Source organism: Ovis canadensis, chromosome 1 (assembly GCF_042477335.2).
Source record: "Ovis canadensis isolate MfBH-ARS-UI-01 breed Bighorn chromosome 1, ARS-UI_OviCan_v2, whole genome shotgun sequence".
NCBI classification, from domain to species: Eukaryota; Metazoa; Chordata; class Mammalia; order Artiodactyla; family Bovidae; genus Ovis; species Ovis canadensis.
In genome coordinates, this window is record NC_091245.1 from 85812952 (window position 1) to 85828900 (window position 15949).

Sequence of the window (15949 nt, forward strand, 5' to 3'; positions counted from 1 at the left end):
AATATGTCAAGCAATTTACCCAGAATTCAAAAAAGAAATAAGTTAAAAACAAATAGGAGGAACAAACTAATCTGTTTAAAATGAGATTTTTGCATGTATGAATATGTGTGTGTGTGTGTATCTGGGGGTCTTTCTACTTAAAGATATATACAAAACATGGCAATTACATTACAAGTTTATCAGTAGAATAATTAAAATTTTCAGAAGCTGCTGAAAGCTAAGGAATTAAAATACACACATGAGAAGAAAATCAAACAGAAGGCTGGAGCTCCCTCTTTCTTTTTTTTGAAGCAATTCACCGAGACATCTCTCCTAGGAGACCAAAGTCGTCTAGCTGACAGCCCAGTAGCACAGCGCTCACGCTCAGCGTTTCCACTCCTCTTACGCATGCTACAAACATGACAGTACGTTTATTGGCAGCTCACTGTTCATAAGAGACTTATGCAGTAGAAAAAAAGCACTTTTAAAAGGAGAAATACTCACAAAGCCATTTCAAACTGTTCCAGCCATTTTTTCTTTAAATCTTTTGTTTTGCAATAAAATTCTAACCCATTTTGTCCTTGGATATGGATGAGGTAGAAGCCATAAGACCACTGTTAAAATTAATATTCCTCAGGTTAATAGATATCATTCATTAGTAACATTGTGTTTTTCAAATCACTAAAATACCTCCATAATCATCCACAAAACCTCTCCTAACATTATCATCAAACTGTGAACGATCAAGATTATTGTAGTCAACTTCTTATCTATAACAATTGCTATGCCAAGTGCATTTTGTTGCCATGTTCATCAAGGCATTAGAGAGGATCATACCACCTGTGGCACTGTCTAATTAGTTCTCAAAGAGGCTTGTCTCTAATTAATCTCTAGAAACAAAAAGACCTGGATCAATGAGCCACCTCTCACATTACTGTAGCTCAGTTGGTAAAGAATCCACCTGCAGTGCAGGAGACCCTGGTCGATTCCTGGGTCAGTAAGATTCCCTGGAGAAGGGATAGGCTACCCACTCCAACATTCTTGGGCTTCCCTTGTGACTCAACTGGTAAAGAATCCACCTGCAATGCGGGTGACCTGGATTCAATCCCTGGGTTGGGAAGATCCCCTGTGGTAAGGGAAAGGCTACCCACTCCAGTATTCTGGCCTGGAGAATTCCACAGACTGTATAGCCCATGGGGTCACTAAGAGTTGGACACGACCGAGTAACTTTCACTTTCACATTATTGTATTAGCATACGTTCCCTGAATAGTCAAAGTTATAAGTAAATTACAGTTGTTCATTTCCAAGAATTTACCTTTTTATTTTCTTTATCAGTTGTAGGATTGTTGGCTATTTTGTACTGCTGAAGATCTATTATTTCCTTCATTTCATAGTTATCACCTTTCCTTTTACATACAATCACTGCCAAATCAAATAAGAAGATATGCCTGAAAGAGAGCGAGCAAGAGAGATTGCTTTATTTAAATAGCTTGGAAGAACGTGTGTCAATTCTTCCCAGGTAAAATTTGACTTATCCCGTGAGTTAAAGATAGTGTTGCACACTGAAAGAATGAGCCGCGTGTCCTGGCACTGCCCTTTCCTAAATGAATAAACCTGCTGTACCTCAGTTTCCACAGGTAAAAACCAGGCAAAATCATAACAAGAATAACATGCACACTGCAGGGTTGCTGCCAGGAACAGATAAGTCATAAAGCACTGTTCATGAACCAGTACTTTTTTCTTCCAGTTTAAAAGACAAACACCCATGGGAAAATACTAATGACAACAATAGTGGTTAACGTCTACCCTTGCTACTAGGTGTGGGCTAGATTGCCTTGAGAAGCATTCATCCCTTCCACAAAGATGGCTCACTTAATTTAAATCCACAGGACCATCTCCTGAGGTAGGTATTATCGTCACCATCATTTTATCGAGGAGGAAGCTGAGGCTCGGAGAAGCTGGATAACTTTCTCAGGATCACACTGCTAGTGGCTGCAAAGCAGGACTCACTCTTGGGTCTACTCGTGGAACCTGTGCTTTGCCCTGGATGCTGCTCCTATGTTTTAAGGACAACTTGAAATACAAACTGAGTGGTGCATGACCTCAATGTGAGCTACAGAAATCATGGTTAAATCTACACCTTGATATTTCTCTTCTATCTTATTAAAAGCAATGTAATTGAGGGAGAAAACAAATCTTATAAATCCTATCATCCAATACCAACACTTGTATCTTTTTGAAAACTCTCAGTCAGTGATTAACACATATACATTGTGATAATGAGACATTCACACAGCCTTATTACTTGCATCACTTTCAAAAGACTATTTTCTGGGAGAGGCTAAAAGGATGTGTCTCTCCTGAGACCTACCTTTAGAGCCCGGGTGTCAAGGTGGATGCAAGAGTGATGCTGCCCCCTACTGGTTAACTTACTATTCTCCTAAAGTTCCAGAAAATGGCCATTTCAACCAAATACATCACTTTAACAACCACATACATATAGATAATTAGGGACAGCAGGCAAGCTGACTAATCTTTAAGGAATACACCTACATATTTCCCTCAAGAAAATCTCACTAAATGGCCCTTATTTGGACTTCATTCTTAAGACATGTTGTATTACTCTTAGTTCTTTTATAATGCATACCAAAAAGTAAAATTAAACAATTGTGTTTTTATGGTATCTGTCTACTATTATTTTATTGCTACTCTCATTTTAATGTGTACTTTTCTACTCTAGCTGACATTCTAGATTTTTCTTTTCCTTCTGAAGAACTCAAACTTAGGGAAATCAACAGATACCAGAACAAAGAAGGGAATACCTAACATATCCATAGAAATTAAAAAGCCATAGATTGGTCTCTTCCCTTATTTTTATTCATTTATTTCACTCCTTTATCCTAAAGGAAACATCCTTAAGATTTTCTCAATCTCCCGATACTAACAACTTGTTTTGAAAATAAGCACCGATCCTTCTCACCTTTCCTGTTTTGTATGTTTGTCTAGAGTGGTTATTCGAATTTCACCATCTCCCTGAGGTCGTCCAAAAAGCAAAACGGGTTGGTTCTAAAATAGGAAATGGACATGTCTCAGTTTTTCATAATCACATAAAGACAGAAATAAATATTAGCGAGGATATTTTCTAGGCACAACTTCCTTAGAGCAAATTTTATCATTTTACCTTTTTAGCACAGTTACTCTAAAAAGCTCAGGTCTGTATGATACACGTTCAAAAACAACCTGTCCGTGTTCATCCCAGCAGGCATACTGAAGACATTAATTAATTTTACTTACAACCCTAATAGAGAAGTTAGCTACCAAAAGAGAGAATTAACTGGAATAATGCAAATCACAAGAAAGTTACAACTGATACTTACTGAGCATCCACTGTGTGCTAGCCACTGTAATAAGTACAGGACAGAATGATATAGACCCTGCCCTCCTGAAACATACTGCCCACGGGGTGACAAATATTCACCGAAATATATAGTCATAAACGTGTGATTGCATGAAGGAAGAGCAGAAGCAGCATGCGTAGCTGGAGGGCCTAATTTTGTCTAGGGAGTCAAGGACGGCTTCCTTGAGGCTAAGATATCAAAAAACGAAAAGTCCTGACTTAATGATTAAAAATAATAAGCCATTTCCCCAGAGGCAGACAATAAGAAGTGTTAAGCATTTATGAGCACCTGATCTACAAGGTGCTAAAGGATAAAAGAACTGATTCAAAATATCAGTAACATCAATGAGATTATATTCTAATAAAAAAGATAGGTAATTAAGTGTACAACTGTACAACAAAAAAGTATAAAGATTAATGTTTCCTATGAAAATTCCTTTTTTTTTTTTTTTTTTGCCGAAACAGAAAATTCCATCTTAAAATTCACATGAAATCACAAAGGATCCTTAATAGGTAAAACAATCATAAAAAAGGTCAAAGTTAGGGTTTCATACTTCCTGATTTCAAAACTTATTACAAAACTATGGTAATCCAAACAGGGTGGAACTGGCATAAACACAGACATCTAAATCAATGTAATACAACAGAACGTCCAGAAATAAGGCCTCATATAAAGGTCAAATGATTTTTGACAAAAGTGCCAACAACCATTTGGTGGAGGACAGGAGAGCCTTTTCAACGAACAGTGCTGGGGACACTGGATATGCGCACGCAGAAGAATGAAGTCTGGCCCGTATACTGTTTTCAAAAACTAACTCAAAATGAATCAAAGAGCTAAAAATACAAGAAGAAAACACAGGGGAAAAGGTTTATGACGCTGGATTTAGTGATGGCTTCTTAGGACACCAGAAGCAGAGGCAACAAAAGGAAAGGGGGACTTCATCAAAATTTAGAATTTTGTGCAAATAACACTATTAACAAACCCACAGGATGGGAGAAAATATTTGCAAACAAAAGTGTGGTAAGTATTGATACTCAATAATTCATAAAGACAGAAGGTAGAATGGTGGTTGCCTGGGGCTGGGAGGCAGGCAGGGTGAAGAACTAGTGTACAGTTTAAAAGGGTAAATTTAATATTTTCACCACAATGAAAACAGCTATCTGGGCAATGTGCTATGGAATTATAAGGAAAAGGGGAAATGGCAGACTAGGGAGATAATCTTTTTTTTTTTAATTGGACATCGAAGAAATTTGATAGGAAATTATGAAAACAGATATTCTGGGCTTTGACAACATTATAATAAAGGCATAACTATAAAAATGTATGGCAGGGACTTCTCAGGCAGTCCAGTGGTTAAGACTCCACCCTTCCAATACAGGTGGGACAAGTTCAATCCCTGGTCAGGAACTATTAATAAGATCCCACGTGCCGTGTCACCAAACACACACACACAAAAGAAATGAAGACAAGAAACCAGGTGCAAATCAGAGACCTTACAATGCAGCAAGACAGCTGCAATGTAAAGTATGTGGGCAGTCATTAGCTGGATGAGTTTAGGAATACAGATTAAGGCCAGATCATCGAGGACCTTAAATATCCATGTGAAGGAATGTTGACTGAATCCTGAAGGTAACAAAATTCCGACAAGTTTGGGAAAGCAAGCGAATGGAGAAATCCACATTTTGGAAACACAGCTACGGGAAGAGGTAATTAGAGGCCACTGTGATTGGAAAGGTGGCAGATGGAGTCCTGAAAAGGGGAAAGGGCTGTATGTGTGGAAAGAAAGACACAGACCAAGGCTGTTTCAGAGAAAGAAGCAATAAAACTGCCCTACCAAGGAAAGTATCTTAAATCCACTCACTTATCTGTTTTCTCTACCCACAGCCTTAACCAGGCTTCCATCATATCTCTCCTGAAACCATCTCAACAACTTGCTGACTGGTCTGCCTGATGAAAGAGTTTTCCTGACACATAAATCAGACTGTGAAACCCTCTGGTAAGAGCCTCTCACTAGCTTCCTGCTGCAATCCCTCAGTGCCTTGTCCTCCAAGGCTGCGGGGTGCAGTTCTCCGGTCCTCCTCCGTCACTTCAGGGCCCATCCTTCTTCCTTTCACTCTCAATTTCCAGCCTCTCTTGTCTTGCAGCAGCTTCTTCTTTTTTGTAATCTTTAACTTTTTGGCTATGCCACACAGCATGTGGGGTCTTAGTTCCCCACCCCCTGTATTGAAGGACTGAACCCGCACCCCCTGTATTGGGAGCACAGAGCCTTAACCACTGGACCACGAGGAAAGTCTCCTGGCTCTTGCGCATTTCTGGGCATTTCACTTGCTATGGCTCCTGCCTGGAATCCTCTCTCTACAGACCTTCATGCCACTGGCTTCTTCTCATCCTTCATGCTCAAATGAGAAATGCCTCAGAAGGACTTTTACTGAGCATCTTATCTAAACTAGGACTCCCCTCACTAGCCTCTGTTGCAGCAATCTGTTCACAGCATTCATCTCAATAGAGCAGTTTTAAACTCTCTTTTTACTGTCTCTTCACCCATGAGATCATGTTGCTCATAGTTATAGCCCCAGCCCCAAGCAAAACAGCTGGCACACAGCAGTCACCCAGGAAATATACATAAAATGAATATATTAACAGGGCTCTACCATGAGTATGTATGGGGGTGAGGATAAGAAGAGAAAAAAATGGATCCAGTATTTAGAGTTGGGACTACTGGGAGCAGAGGTATCACAATGTGATTAGGGACAAATGATGGCAGAAGGTCCCTGGAAAGCAATGTGTCACAGATGCCACTGAACATTCATCCCTGTGGACTCTGTCAAACAGAAGTCAGAATAAAACCTAGAACAACAGAAGCTTGAAGGTAAACTATTTTTTCTTCAAAAACAACTCCTAGAATGTCCCCCAAGCTGTGGGTTAGAGAAGCTGGATGGAATGATAATTACATACCAAATTTTCTATAGATAGCTGAAACTGTTTAATTTCACGAAGGGTCTCATTATCTCTTTTCACTTCATTCACATATTGTGCCAAGTCCTAAAGAATAAAGAGAAGGGGAGAAAAAGAAGGCACGATAAGATCAGACAAGAGATGAGCACTGTTTGAAAAGAAACACATCATTAATTTCATTAGTAATAAAAGTTACCGCCATAACTTTTCAACGACAATGAAATGAAAGCCCAGTCAATCAAAGCTGCATCTCAAAAGCAATTTAAAACTGTCTGGAGTACAGCTGGGAAGACTGAAGCCTTGTCCTTTACCACACCCTTGAGAAGAGTGAAGATCAGACACTGAACAAACAAAATACGCTGCCATGCGGAACAACAAAAAGGAAACCAGGTCGGGAGCCTGTAGATTCCAAACGCTGACCTTGAGGGAGTCACACGTGTACTTGGGTTAGAATGAGGACAATCATGAAGGATTAGACAGGACAGAAAAGTCACTAAAAGTGAGACAATGAATCCAGCAGGGCTGTTGTCTGTAACCAATTAAGTGTCTTAGTTCCGGGGAGCATTTAGTCAGCGGTGCTAGGTCAATTTCAAAGAGTTAATAAAGGGGAAGGAAAGAAGAGGAGAGAAACCAGGGAGTGAGAAAATGAACGAAGATCACGAACAACGCTGGCCTTGCTTTTCCGTGTGCCTTTACCTATTTTGAAACATCTTTTCTCATATTTGAGGAAACATTAGCTAATCTTTCCATACTGTAACCAGCTATTTTTATTATAGGTGCTCCAGATTTTTCCTGTTTTCTGGGTTCTTTTTCTTTTTTCCCCTACCCTCTTACATTCATCTGCAACAGCAGGAACAGAACTCAGACAAAAAGCAGTTCCTAACTTTGTTCTAAATGAAAGCCTGATTTTTCATAGAATATAAGAAATTTCTTTAAAAAACTGGAAACTTGGTATCTTTCTTTAAATAATAATAAATAATTGTGTGCTGCTTCCTGGTATGGTATTCAAGTCAGCTAAACAGCAGAGCTAACACTGAGGTTCGCACAGGGGCATGGGTAAGCATTATGCGTTGCTTTGAGTAGAGTCACGTTGGCATTTTGTCTCCAAAACAAATACTTGGGTATGTTTTAAGTTGGGGCAAATATTATTTCTTGCAAAGTCTAAGTTCAGCATAGCAGAGAAATTGGGGTTTTATGCATTGCCCAATATGTTCAAAATGTCTGCCTTTATCTACTTGTATCAAAAGTTCTTAATTTTCAGATTTACCAGAAATAGAAACCCAGATTGATCCACTTTACTGATGTACAGCATCCATGAAGATAAACCTGGCAGACATCCTCACTTGAGGAAAACAAGTCACACCAGTGTTCTAAAGTCATTAGCTGCTTGCATAAGTCAACAGTTTTCTATCAGTAGCCATAAAAAGAATGAAATAAAACCTTTCTATTTAATCGTTCCTGGTGGTTATGGAAGGGGACATGCTTTCATAAATAACAAAAGTTATTTTAATATACCTCTTGGTTTTAGTTTTTGTCCAATAATTAAATCCATGCAAGGATATCAATTTCAGTTAAAAATACCCAGCTCTCCCCACTAATAATAAAACTACATAAATACGTATAGATATTATAGTTTCTATTAGCATCTCATACATATGTATTAGCAGTTTGTAGTCACTGCTTTCCAGTAAGAATGAGAAATACAAACAACTTAATGATGCATTTCTCTTACCTTCATCGCATCAAGAGCCAGTTTCAGATTTGCCTTCTCCATAGGATCAGTGGTATGTTTGACCAGCTCCTATTCAGAAGATATGGTTTAGTACTACTTTCACCAAATTAAAACAAAAAGTAAAGAAAACATTTTACAAATAAACCATTTTATCATTATTTGTACTGTAAAGTGATAAATCTGATATAACCAGGTTCTGTTTGCGACCTTGTGCATTGCAGCACACCAGGCCTCCCTGTCCATCACCATCTCCTGGAGTTCACTCAAACTCACATCCATCGAGGCAGTGATGCCATCCAGCCATCTCATCCTCTGTCGTCCCCTTCTCCTCCTGCCCCCAATCCCTCCCAGCATCAGAGTTTTCCAACGAGTCAACTCTTCGCATGAGGTGGCCAAAGTACTAGAGTTTCAGCTTCAGCATCATTCCTCCCAAAGAACACCCAGGGCTGATCTCCTTTAGAATGGACTGGTCGGATCTCCTTGCAGTCCAAGGGACTCTCAAGAGTCTTCTCCAACACCACACTTCAAAAGCATCAATTCTTCGGCGCTCAGCTTTCTTCACAGTCCAACTCTCACATCCATACATGACCACTGGAAAAACCATAGCCTTGACTAGACAGACCTTAGTTGGCAAAGTAATGTCTCTGCTTTTGCATATGCTATCTAGGTTGGTCATAACTTTTCTTCCAAGAAGTAAGCGTCTTTTAATTTCATGGCTGCAGTCACCATCTGCAGTGATTTTGTTACTTGTTAGCTCATCTTAAATGTCAGCCTAGTCATCAGTCTTTCAACTTTCTTCTTTCTTTGTCTGCACCTTAGAAATCAGTTATTATTCCCTAGATTTTCACCTTCGTCTCCCTTATTCCTACTTTACATACTCTATGAATTCTATCACAACCACTGCCATAGCATCATCTACGACCTAGTGGGGAAGTTCACTCTCAAATGAATGTGCTCAGTCCAGAATTCACACCTGAGTTCCAGCCTCAAATGTCCTATTAAACAGTTCTACCTGATATCTCACAAGACCCTCAGGTCCAGCATGTCCAAATGTAATGAACCTTCACCCACATTCCTACTCTTGTTCCTGTTTATGTTTTACTGAATGATGGCACCTTTATCACTTAAGCCAAAACCTAACAGGTACCCCGACCCTTCCCTCTCTCTCTCACACAATATTCTGTTTATGCTAACTTTATCCTTCTCCTTGCAACCACCCCCACTGCCACTACAGGCTTCTGTTTCATCTTGCACCTTGCAGTCTTTCCTCACTACTCTATTCACTACTGACTACTCTGTTATTTCCTCGCTAATCTAGTCACTCTACTGACATCAGAGTTGAATCTCTAAATGTAAGTAAGATCCTATTATTTGAACTTCTGGGAAACCCACAAAAGCTTCAGGCTGTCATCCATTCTTAATAGATGCCTCATGACATGAATTCTGTAAACCTCCCTCAACCTCTCTCTTCACTTCCATTCAAACAACCTGTGTCCTAGTTCCACTAAATTAATTGCAATTCTCAAAACACGTTCTAATATCTGATCCCATTAGGCATGGTGTTTTCTCTCTTCTAAAGCCCTTTCTCTCTAATCCACCTGTCAAACCATTATTCTTCCTTCAAAGCTCAAGAATAGCTCCTCTGTGAAGCTTTCTATGACAGAGACCTCTATTCAAGCCATAATTAACTAGGTCTTTATTTGTGCCACGTTTGTACCTTTGGCATACTTATCACACTGTATTGTATTTGGCAAATTACTTTTCCTTTTCCTTATCTAAACAGTGAGATTTGTCAGTGTGAGGAGGGCAGTTTTATATTGTTCAGAGTCTCACACTATAATGTGGAACATGGAAGCCATTCAGAAGTCTTTGCTGAATTCAAAACCATTAGTGTTTCTAGTAAACAGAACCTACAAACACCAAATCTGTTATGTATAATAAACTTGTTACAGTTATATTCATTTCTATTTTCACTCTTCTTAAATAATAAAAGTAAAGTATTCTCAAAGTTTCAACTCTCACTATAAAATATTTTAATTTTATAAACCTGTGATTGCAAATCACAAGGCTTTTCAAAAATTATTTACCCACTAAAATACAGTAGTAAGTAGAAAAAGTTCAATTCACACCACATGTATTCAACATATTTCTAAAAAGTAGACAAATTAATTCTACTCTACATTATTTTGAGATGGAAAAACATTTCTAGAATTTTTATCTAAGTGTGGTATCACAGATAAAACTTTCCCTACTTAAAAAAAACCATCATGGAGCTAAATATACTTTTGAAATTTAAAATATCACACAACCCAAGAGAAGTTAAGGGAAAAAAAAGTTTGCTGATTTTCTAAAATGTATGGTCATATTTTATACTTTTATAAGTCTAAAATCTTTTAAGTGACCAAAATAGGTATTTCTTGAAAACGGCACCTTTTAAATTCTTCAATCAATATTTGACTATCCCAAAGTTACAAAATAAATTATCGTCTTCTTCTGTGATATGTTTTTAGTTTCATGATATCTCAGAAACTGACTGCCCAAGTCTTCCTTATTATTTTTTCATAAAATGCAATTTGATTAAGTTTCTTTGAGTTTAGGTCTCATAAATGTTTTAATGCATTTTTAAGGAATAATCAGCATTGGAATTTTTCTGATTTCTCAGTAGAACAAAAATAGAAATGACTAATAATTTTGCAGCTACAGTTCAAGAAATTTAATATACAAGATGTATAAAGCACAGCAAATTCAGAATTATATTCACATACAGGTAGTAGATCTTTTTAAAATGACATTTCACAAGCATCAGCAGAGCTGACAGACTAATACAGTAAGACATTTCTTTGGAGCAGAACTAATGAGTCTCCTGGTACAGCTATCAAATTAAATTTATAAGACTCTCCACCGTCATTAGAAGACTAACTGTGGAAACCATAAGCTTTGGGGTTATAATAAGAATCACTTCAAAATAAATGTAGTCTTATTATAATTTAGTATAGCAGAAAGCAACACAGAATGTGACACCATTCTCTTTCATTTATGGTTATAAGGCACAAGTTCTAACACAATTAAACTGCCAAAACTCAAGTGTATCACAACATTGAGATTCTAATCAATGATTACTGCTAACGACAGAAGACTTGGTTGTTGAAGGGATATTTGTATTTGTTTTGGGTGTTTTTTAATTTTTAAAATTTTTTGGAGCCACTTCTGTTTGCAAGACATAAAACACAGCTTTATGAAAGATACAGAATTACCTTCACACAAAAGGAGGAAAACTTTTCCAGTTGTTCTGTTATTTCCCATTTAGCCATCCTCATAATTGAAAAATGTAAGGGGAAAGGGCTCCAAATATCACGTTTCTGAGCATAATTGATGCTTCATTACTGTTTGGTTGAATTCATGAATGAACAAACAATTTCAAGTTACATACCTGAAGGAGAAGGTGGTACTTCAAAACACGCTGCATAGGAACCACAAGCAAATCTCGAAGAGTAAATTTCCCATTGTTTGCTCTTTTAGAACATTCCTAATGAAATATATACATATTTTTAATTTAACTTTGTTAGTTTTATCAAAGGAAGTCATAATACAAACATTAAAAGATGCGAAAGCCATAAGCAAAACTGCTATTATACAATAAATATTTTGCTCTTTCCCTTAATGATCACCCTTTCTTAAAAATAGGAAGTATCATCAAAGAAAAATCAAAACAAACAAACAAAACTTGCAGGATTTCAGCTATAAATAAGAATATATACATAGACCTATTCTACACATGAAAATTATTTTCTCTAGTGGTCCTTCAGCATCTTCTTCCACTTAGCACTTAACCTTTCACCAGTCTCTCCAAGCATGCCTATGGACCAGGAATCAAGAACAAGTCCCATTCATCAGACCCATTATGTGCCTTCCCCAACATTATAACTTTGGTTCATTTGGTTGTCACCAACAGCTATGCGCTTTCTCTAATTTCCAGCAAAATCCACCACCCTCTTGAAGAGCTTTACTTCTAGGGTGTTAGTCTCAATGAAAATTGCTCTACCTCTCTGTGCTTTGTGGGTCTTTTCATTATTGTCATAAATATATATGTATAATATCTTTCCTAAAATATTTTTATATAGGAGTGATAAGAACAACTTCCTCAGTGAGGAAGAAATAGAGGAAAACAATAGAATGGGAAAGACTAGAGATCTCTTCGAGAAAATTAGAGATACCAAGGGAAATTTTCATGCAAAGATGGGCACAATAAAGGACAGAAATGGTAGGGACCTAACAGAAGTAGAAGATATTAAGAAGAGGTGGCAAGAATACACAGAAGAACTGTACAAAAGAGATGTTCATGACCCAGATAATCACGATGGTGTGATCACTCACCTAGAGCCAGACATCCTGGAATGTGAAGTCAAGTGGGCCTTAGGGAAGCATCACTACAAACAAAGCTAATGGAGGTGATGGAATTCCAATTGAGCTATTTCAAATCCTAAAAGATGATGCTGTGTAAGTGCTTCAATGAATATGCCAGAAAATTTGTAAACTCAGCAGTGGCCACAGGACTGGAAAAGGTCAGTTTTCATTCCAATCCCAAAGAAAGGCAAAGCAAAAGAATGCTCAAACTACCGCACAATTGCAGTCATCTCACACACTAGCAAAATAATGCTCAAAATTCTCCAAGCCAGGCTTCAACAGTATATGAATCATGATCTTCCAGATGTTCAAGCTAGATTTAGAAAAGGCAGTGGAACCATTGCCAACATCTGCTGGATCATCAAAAAAGCAAGAGAGTTCCAGAAAAACATCTACTTGCTTTATTGGCTATGACAAAGACTTTGACTGTGTGGATCACAACAAACTGTGGAAAATTCTGAAAGAGATAAGAATACCAGACCACCTAACCTGCATCCTGAGAAATCTGTATGCAGGTCAAGAAGCAACAGTTAGAACTGGACATGGAACAAACAATAGACTGGTTCCAAATCGGGAAAGGAGTATGTCAAGGCTGTACATTGTCACCCTGCTTATTTAACTTATATGCAGAGTACATCATGAGAAATGCTGAACTGGATGAAGCACTAGCTGGAACCAAGATTGCCAGAAGAAATATCAGTAACCTCATATATGCAGATGACACCACCCTTATGGCAGAAAGTGAATAACTAAAAAGCCTCTTGATGAAAGTGAAACTGGAGAGTGAAAAAGTTGGTTTAAAATTCAACATTCAGAAAACGAAGATCATGGCATCTGGTCCCATCACTTCATAGTAAATTGATGGAGACACAATGGAAATGGTGACAGACTTATTTTTTTTTTTTTTTTTGGCTCCAACATCACTGCAGATGGTGACTACAGCCATGAAATTAAAAGATGCTTGCTTCTTGGAAGAAAAGCTATGACCAACCTAGACAGCTTATTAAAAAGCAGACATTACTTTGCCAACAGAGGTCCGTCTAGTCAAATCTATGGTTTTTCCAGCAGTCATGTATGGACGTGAGAGTTGGACTGTAAAGAAAGCTGAGCACTGAAGAATTGATGCTTTTGAACTGTGGTATTGGAGAAGACTCTTGAGAGTCCCTTGAACTGCAAGGAGATCCAACCAGTCCATCCTAAAGGAAATCAGTCCTGAATATTCATTGCAAGGACTGATGTTGGAGCTGAAACTCCAATACTTTGGCCACCTGATGCAAAGAACTGACTCATTTGAAAAGACCCTGATGCTGGGAAAGATTATAGGCAGGAGGAGAAGGGGATGACAGAGGATGAGATGGTTGGATGGCATCACCGACTCAATGGACATGAGTTTGACTACCTGTGGGAGTTGGCAAAGGACAGGGAGGCCTGGCATGCTGCAGTCCATGGGTTCGCAAAGAGTCAGACAGGACTCAGTGACTAAACTGAATATATTTTTATACCTCTTAAGAATTTGTTAGTTGAAATGAATGTAATTGAATGATTGACTCCAAAAATTTGCTAAAATATAAACCCACTACTGAATTCAAAGTTTTTAAAGCCTCCAATATTATTTTTTTAATTTCACATTCTACTTTCTTAAAAGTTTACTGAAAAATAGTATTAACTGGTTCACTCTTGTGATGTTAACTACAACTTTGAGGAAAGTACTCTGAATTTGTAGTGTCAAAGCCTGAATTTAAATCAAGTTTGGCAACTCTTGAACAGGTTGATTTTCTGATTTTACTATTGCTCACATATACATGATTTCATTCCAAAAAAAAGCAAGATGCCATAAAAATATATTTATTTGTGAGCAACCTAGTAAGTTCAAAATCCTCAGACAATTACATAACCAAGACCAAGGAATTTTCCAGTTCATGGAAGGAATTTTATTCAAGAAAATACTCTTCTGTTTCCATTTTGCCCATACTTAGCTTTACCAGAACATGGAAGATATATTATCAGGACTACAGAAACAAACACCATTAGCTCCAATGACCATAATGAGTTAGTGAATGTTTGACTAGAGCTCTCAGGCAAGAACTGGGGACACATCCTGACATGTTAGCTTATGTCTTATAAATTGCTGCCATTCACTGGATGGATAACTATTTCACTGATTTCTTGGTTCCATAGCTTGTAACAAGTTCTGGATCATGAGTCTCAAATAGGAGGTCAAACTGCTAATATTATTGTAATGAATGGGTCTCATTTTGCCAGCTGCATTTTGAGTTCCTCAGAAACTGAAGTTTTATCTTACACTTGTTATGCCATCTTCACACAGTGTTAAGAGAGAAAATGTTACACATTTAAAACTCACTTTATGTATGGAAATCAGTTTAAAATTTTTGGGGTAAAATTAATTCAAGTTCTAAGTTATAGGCTTAAGAAGTCAAGAATCTAACACTGCTGGCATTAACTACAGTTGGGGGGCTGAGACCCCCTTAAGGTAAAATGCTTATTAGTATTGAAAGTAAATAAAGGGTAGAAAAGATTCTTCCACAACATCCAGTCAAGTGCTTAGCCTCAACTCTTAACCCTAATTGAAAAGAAATTGGAATAGGGACGAGTGACCTTTTAGAGCAAAGTAAAGGGACTCCATTACCCTTTACCCCATGTTACTTTGGTTCTACAGTAAGGGTGAAAAAAGGCAGAAATCATCAAGAATAACAGTAACCAAAAAACAGAAAACATGAGGGAGGCAGAAAGAAACCAACAATAAGGCAGCTTTCCCTCTCCCATGCTGGGACTTGCAGAAGACAGTTTTAGCAAAGACTATGTTTGGGAGGCTTATAGTAAGTATTTGATTAAATATTTCCAAATCAGGCCCATGGTTAGAATAGGGACATTTCAGCTGGGGAAAAGACAACCAGCATCACCTCACACTCAGCCTTCAAACTCAGTCTGAGGGTCTCTCTTTCCCTAAGATTTACAATAACTACAGAAACTATAACTCTAGAGATTGAAGGTGTGCTTATTGGGCAGGATTTTGACAGTGACTCTGAAAAGAAGGAAGAGCAACATTCAAAAATAACGTTGAGAATATAATGAAGGTTTGATTGTCCACTTGCTGACTCTTCTCTTGAACGAGAATTATGTATCTTTATTTTAAAAATACTGCCTTAATGGTAGCTTCATTAGGTAATCACTGTGTAAGGTGTAAAGTTTTAACTTGACCTTCGTATTTTAATTTGACTCAAGATGTCCTACAGTTCTAAAGTTATGGGGCTCAGTTCTCTAAAGAGGAGCAGAAGCCCTTTCAGCTAATAAGGTGGTAAGGATGTCATTCAGTGGTGACTCAAATCATCTCCAGACACAAGACCCACACCAACAAGGGACTGTAAGAGGTAAGAAAGAAGGATCTGTGATATAAAATTAGTACAGTTACCTGGTAGCCTGTTGATGTACAAACTTTCTCACCAACAGCTCCCCTTTGTG

General features: G+C 37.9%; 1 protein-coding gene across 2 annotated transcripts in view; it reads right to left on the bottom strand.

Annotated features, from left to right (window-relative positions):
- Nucleotides 1-15949, bottom strand: part of VAV3 (vav guanine nucleotide exchange factor 3) — a 428368-nt gene that overhangs the window by 202367 nt on the left and 210052 nt on the right. For both annotated transcript variants that reach the window (XM_069599254.1, XM_069599261.1), the window contains exons 10-15: nucleotides 11496-11591; nucleotides 8066-8134; nucleotides 6334-6420; nucleotides 2961-3046; nucleotides 1296-1428; nucleotides 484-593 (exon numbers count right to left, since the gene is read on the bottom strand). In XM_069599254.1, coding sequence (XP_069455355.1) covers nucleotides 484-593; nucleotides 1296-1428; nucleotides 2961-3046; nucleotides 6334-6420; nucleotides 8066-8134; nucleotides 11496-11591 — 581 coding nt within the window. The remainder of the gene's footprint in view (nucleotides 1-483; nucleotides 594-1295; nucleotides 1429-2960; nucleotides 3047-6333; nucleotides 6421-8065; nucleotides 8135-11495; nucleotides 11592-15949) is intronic.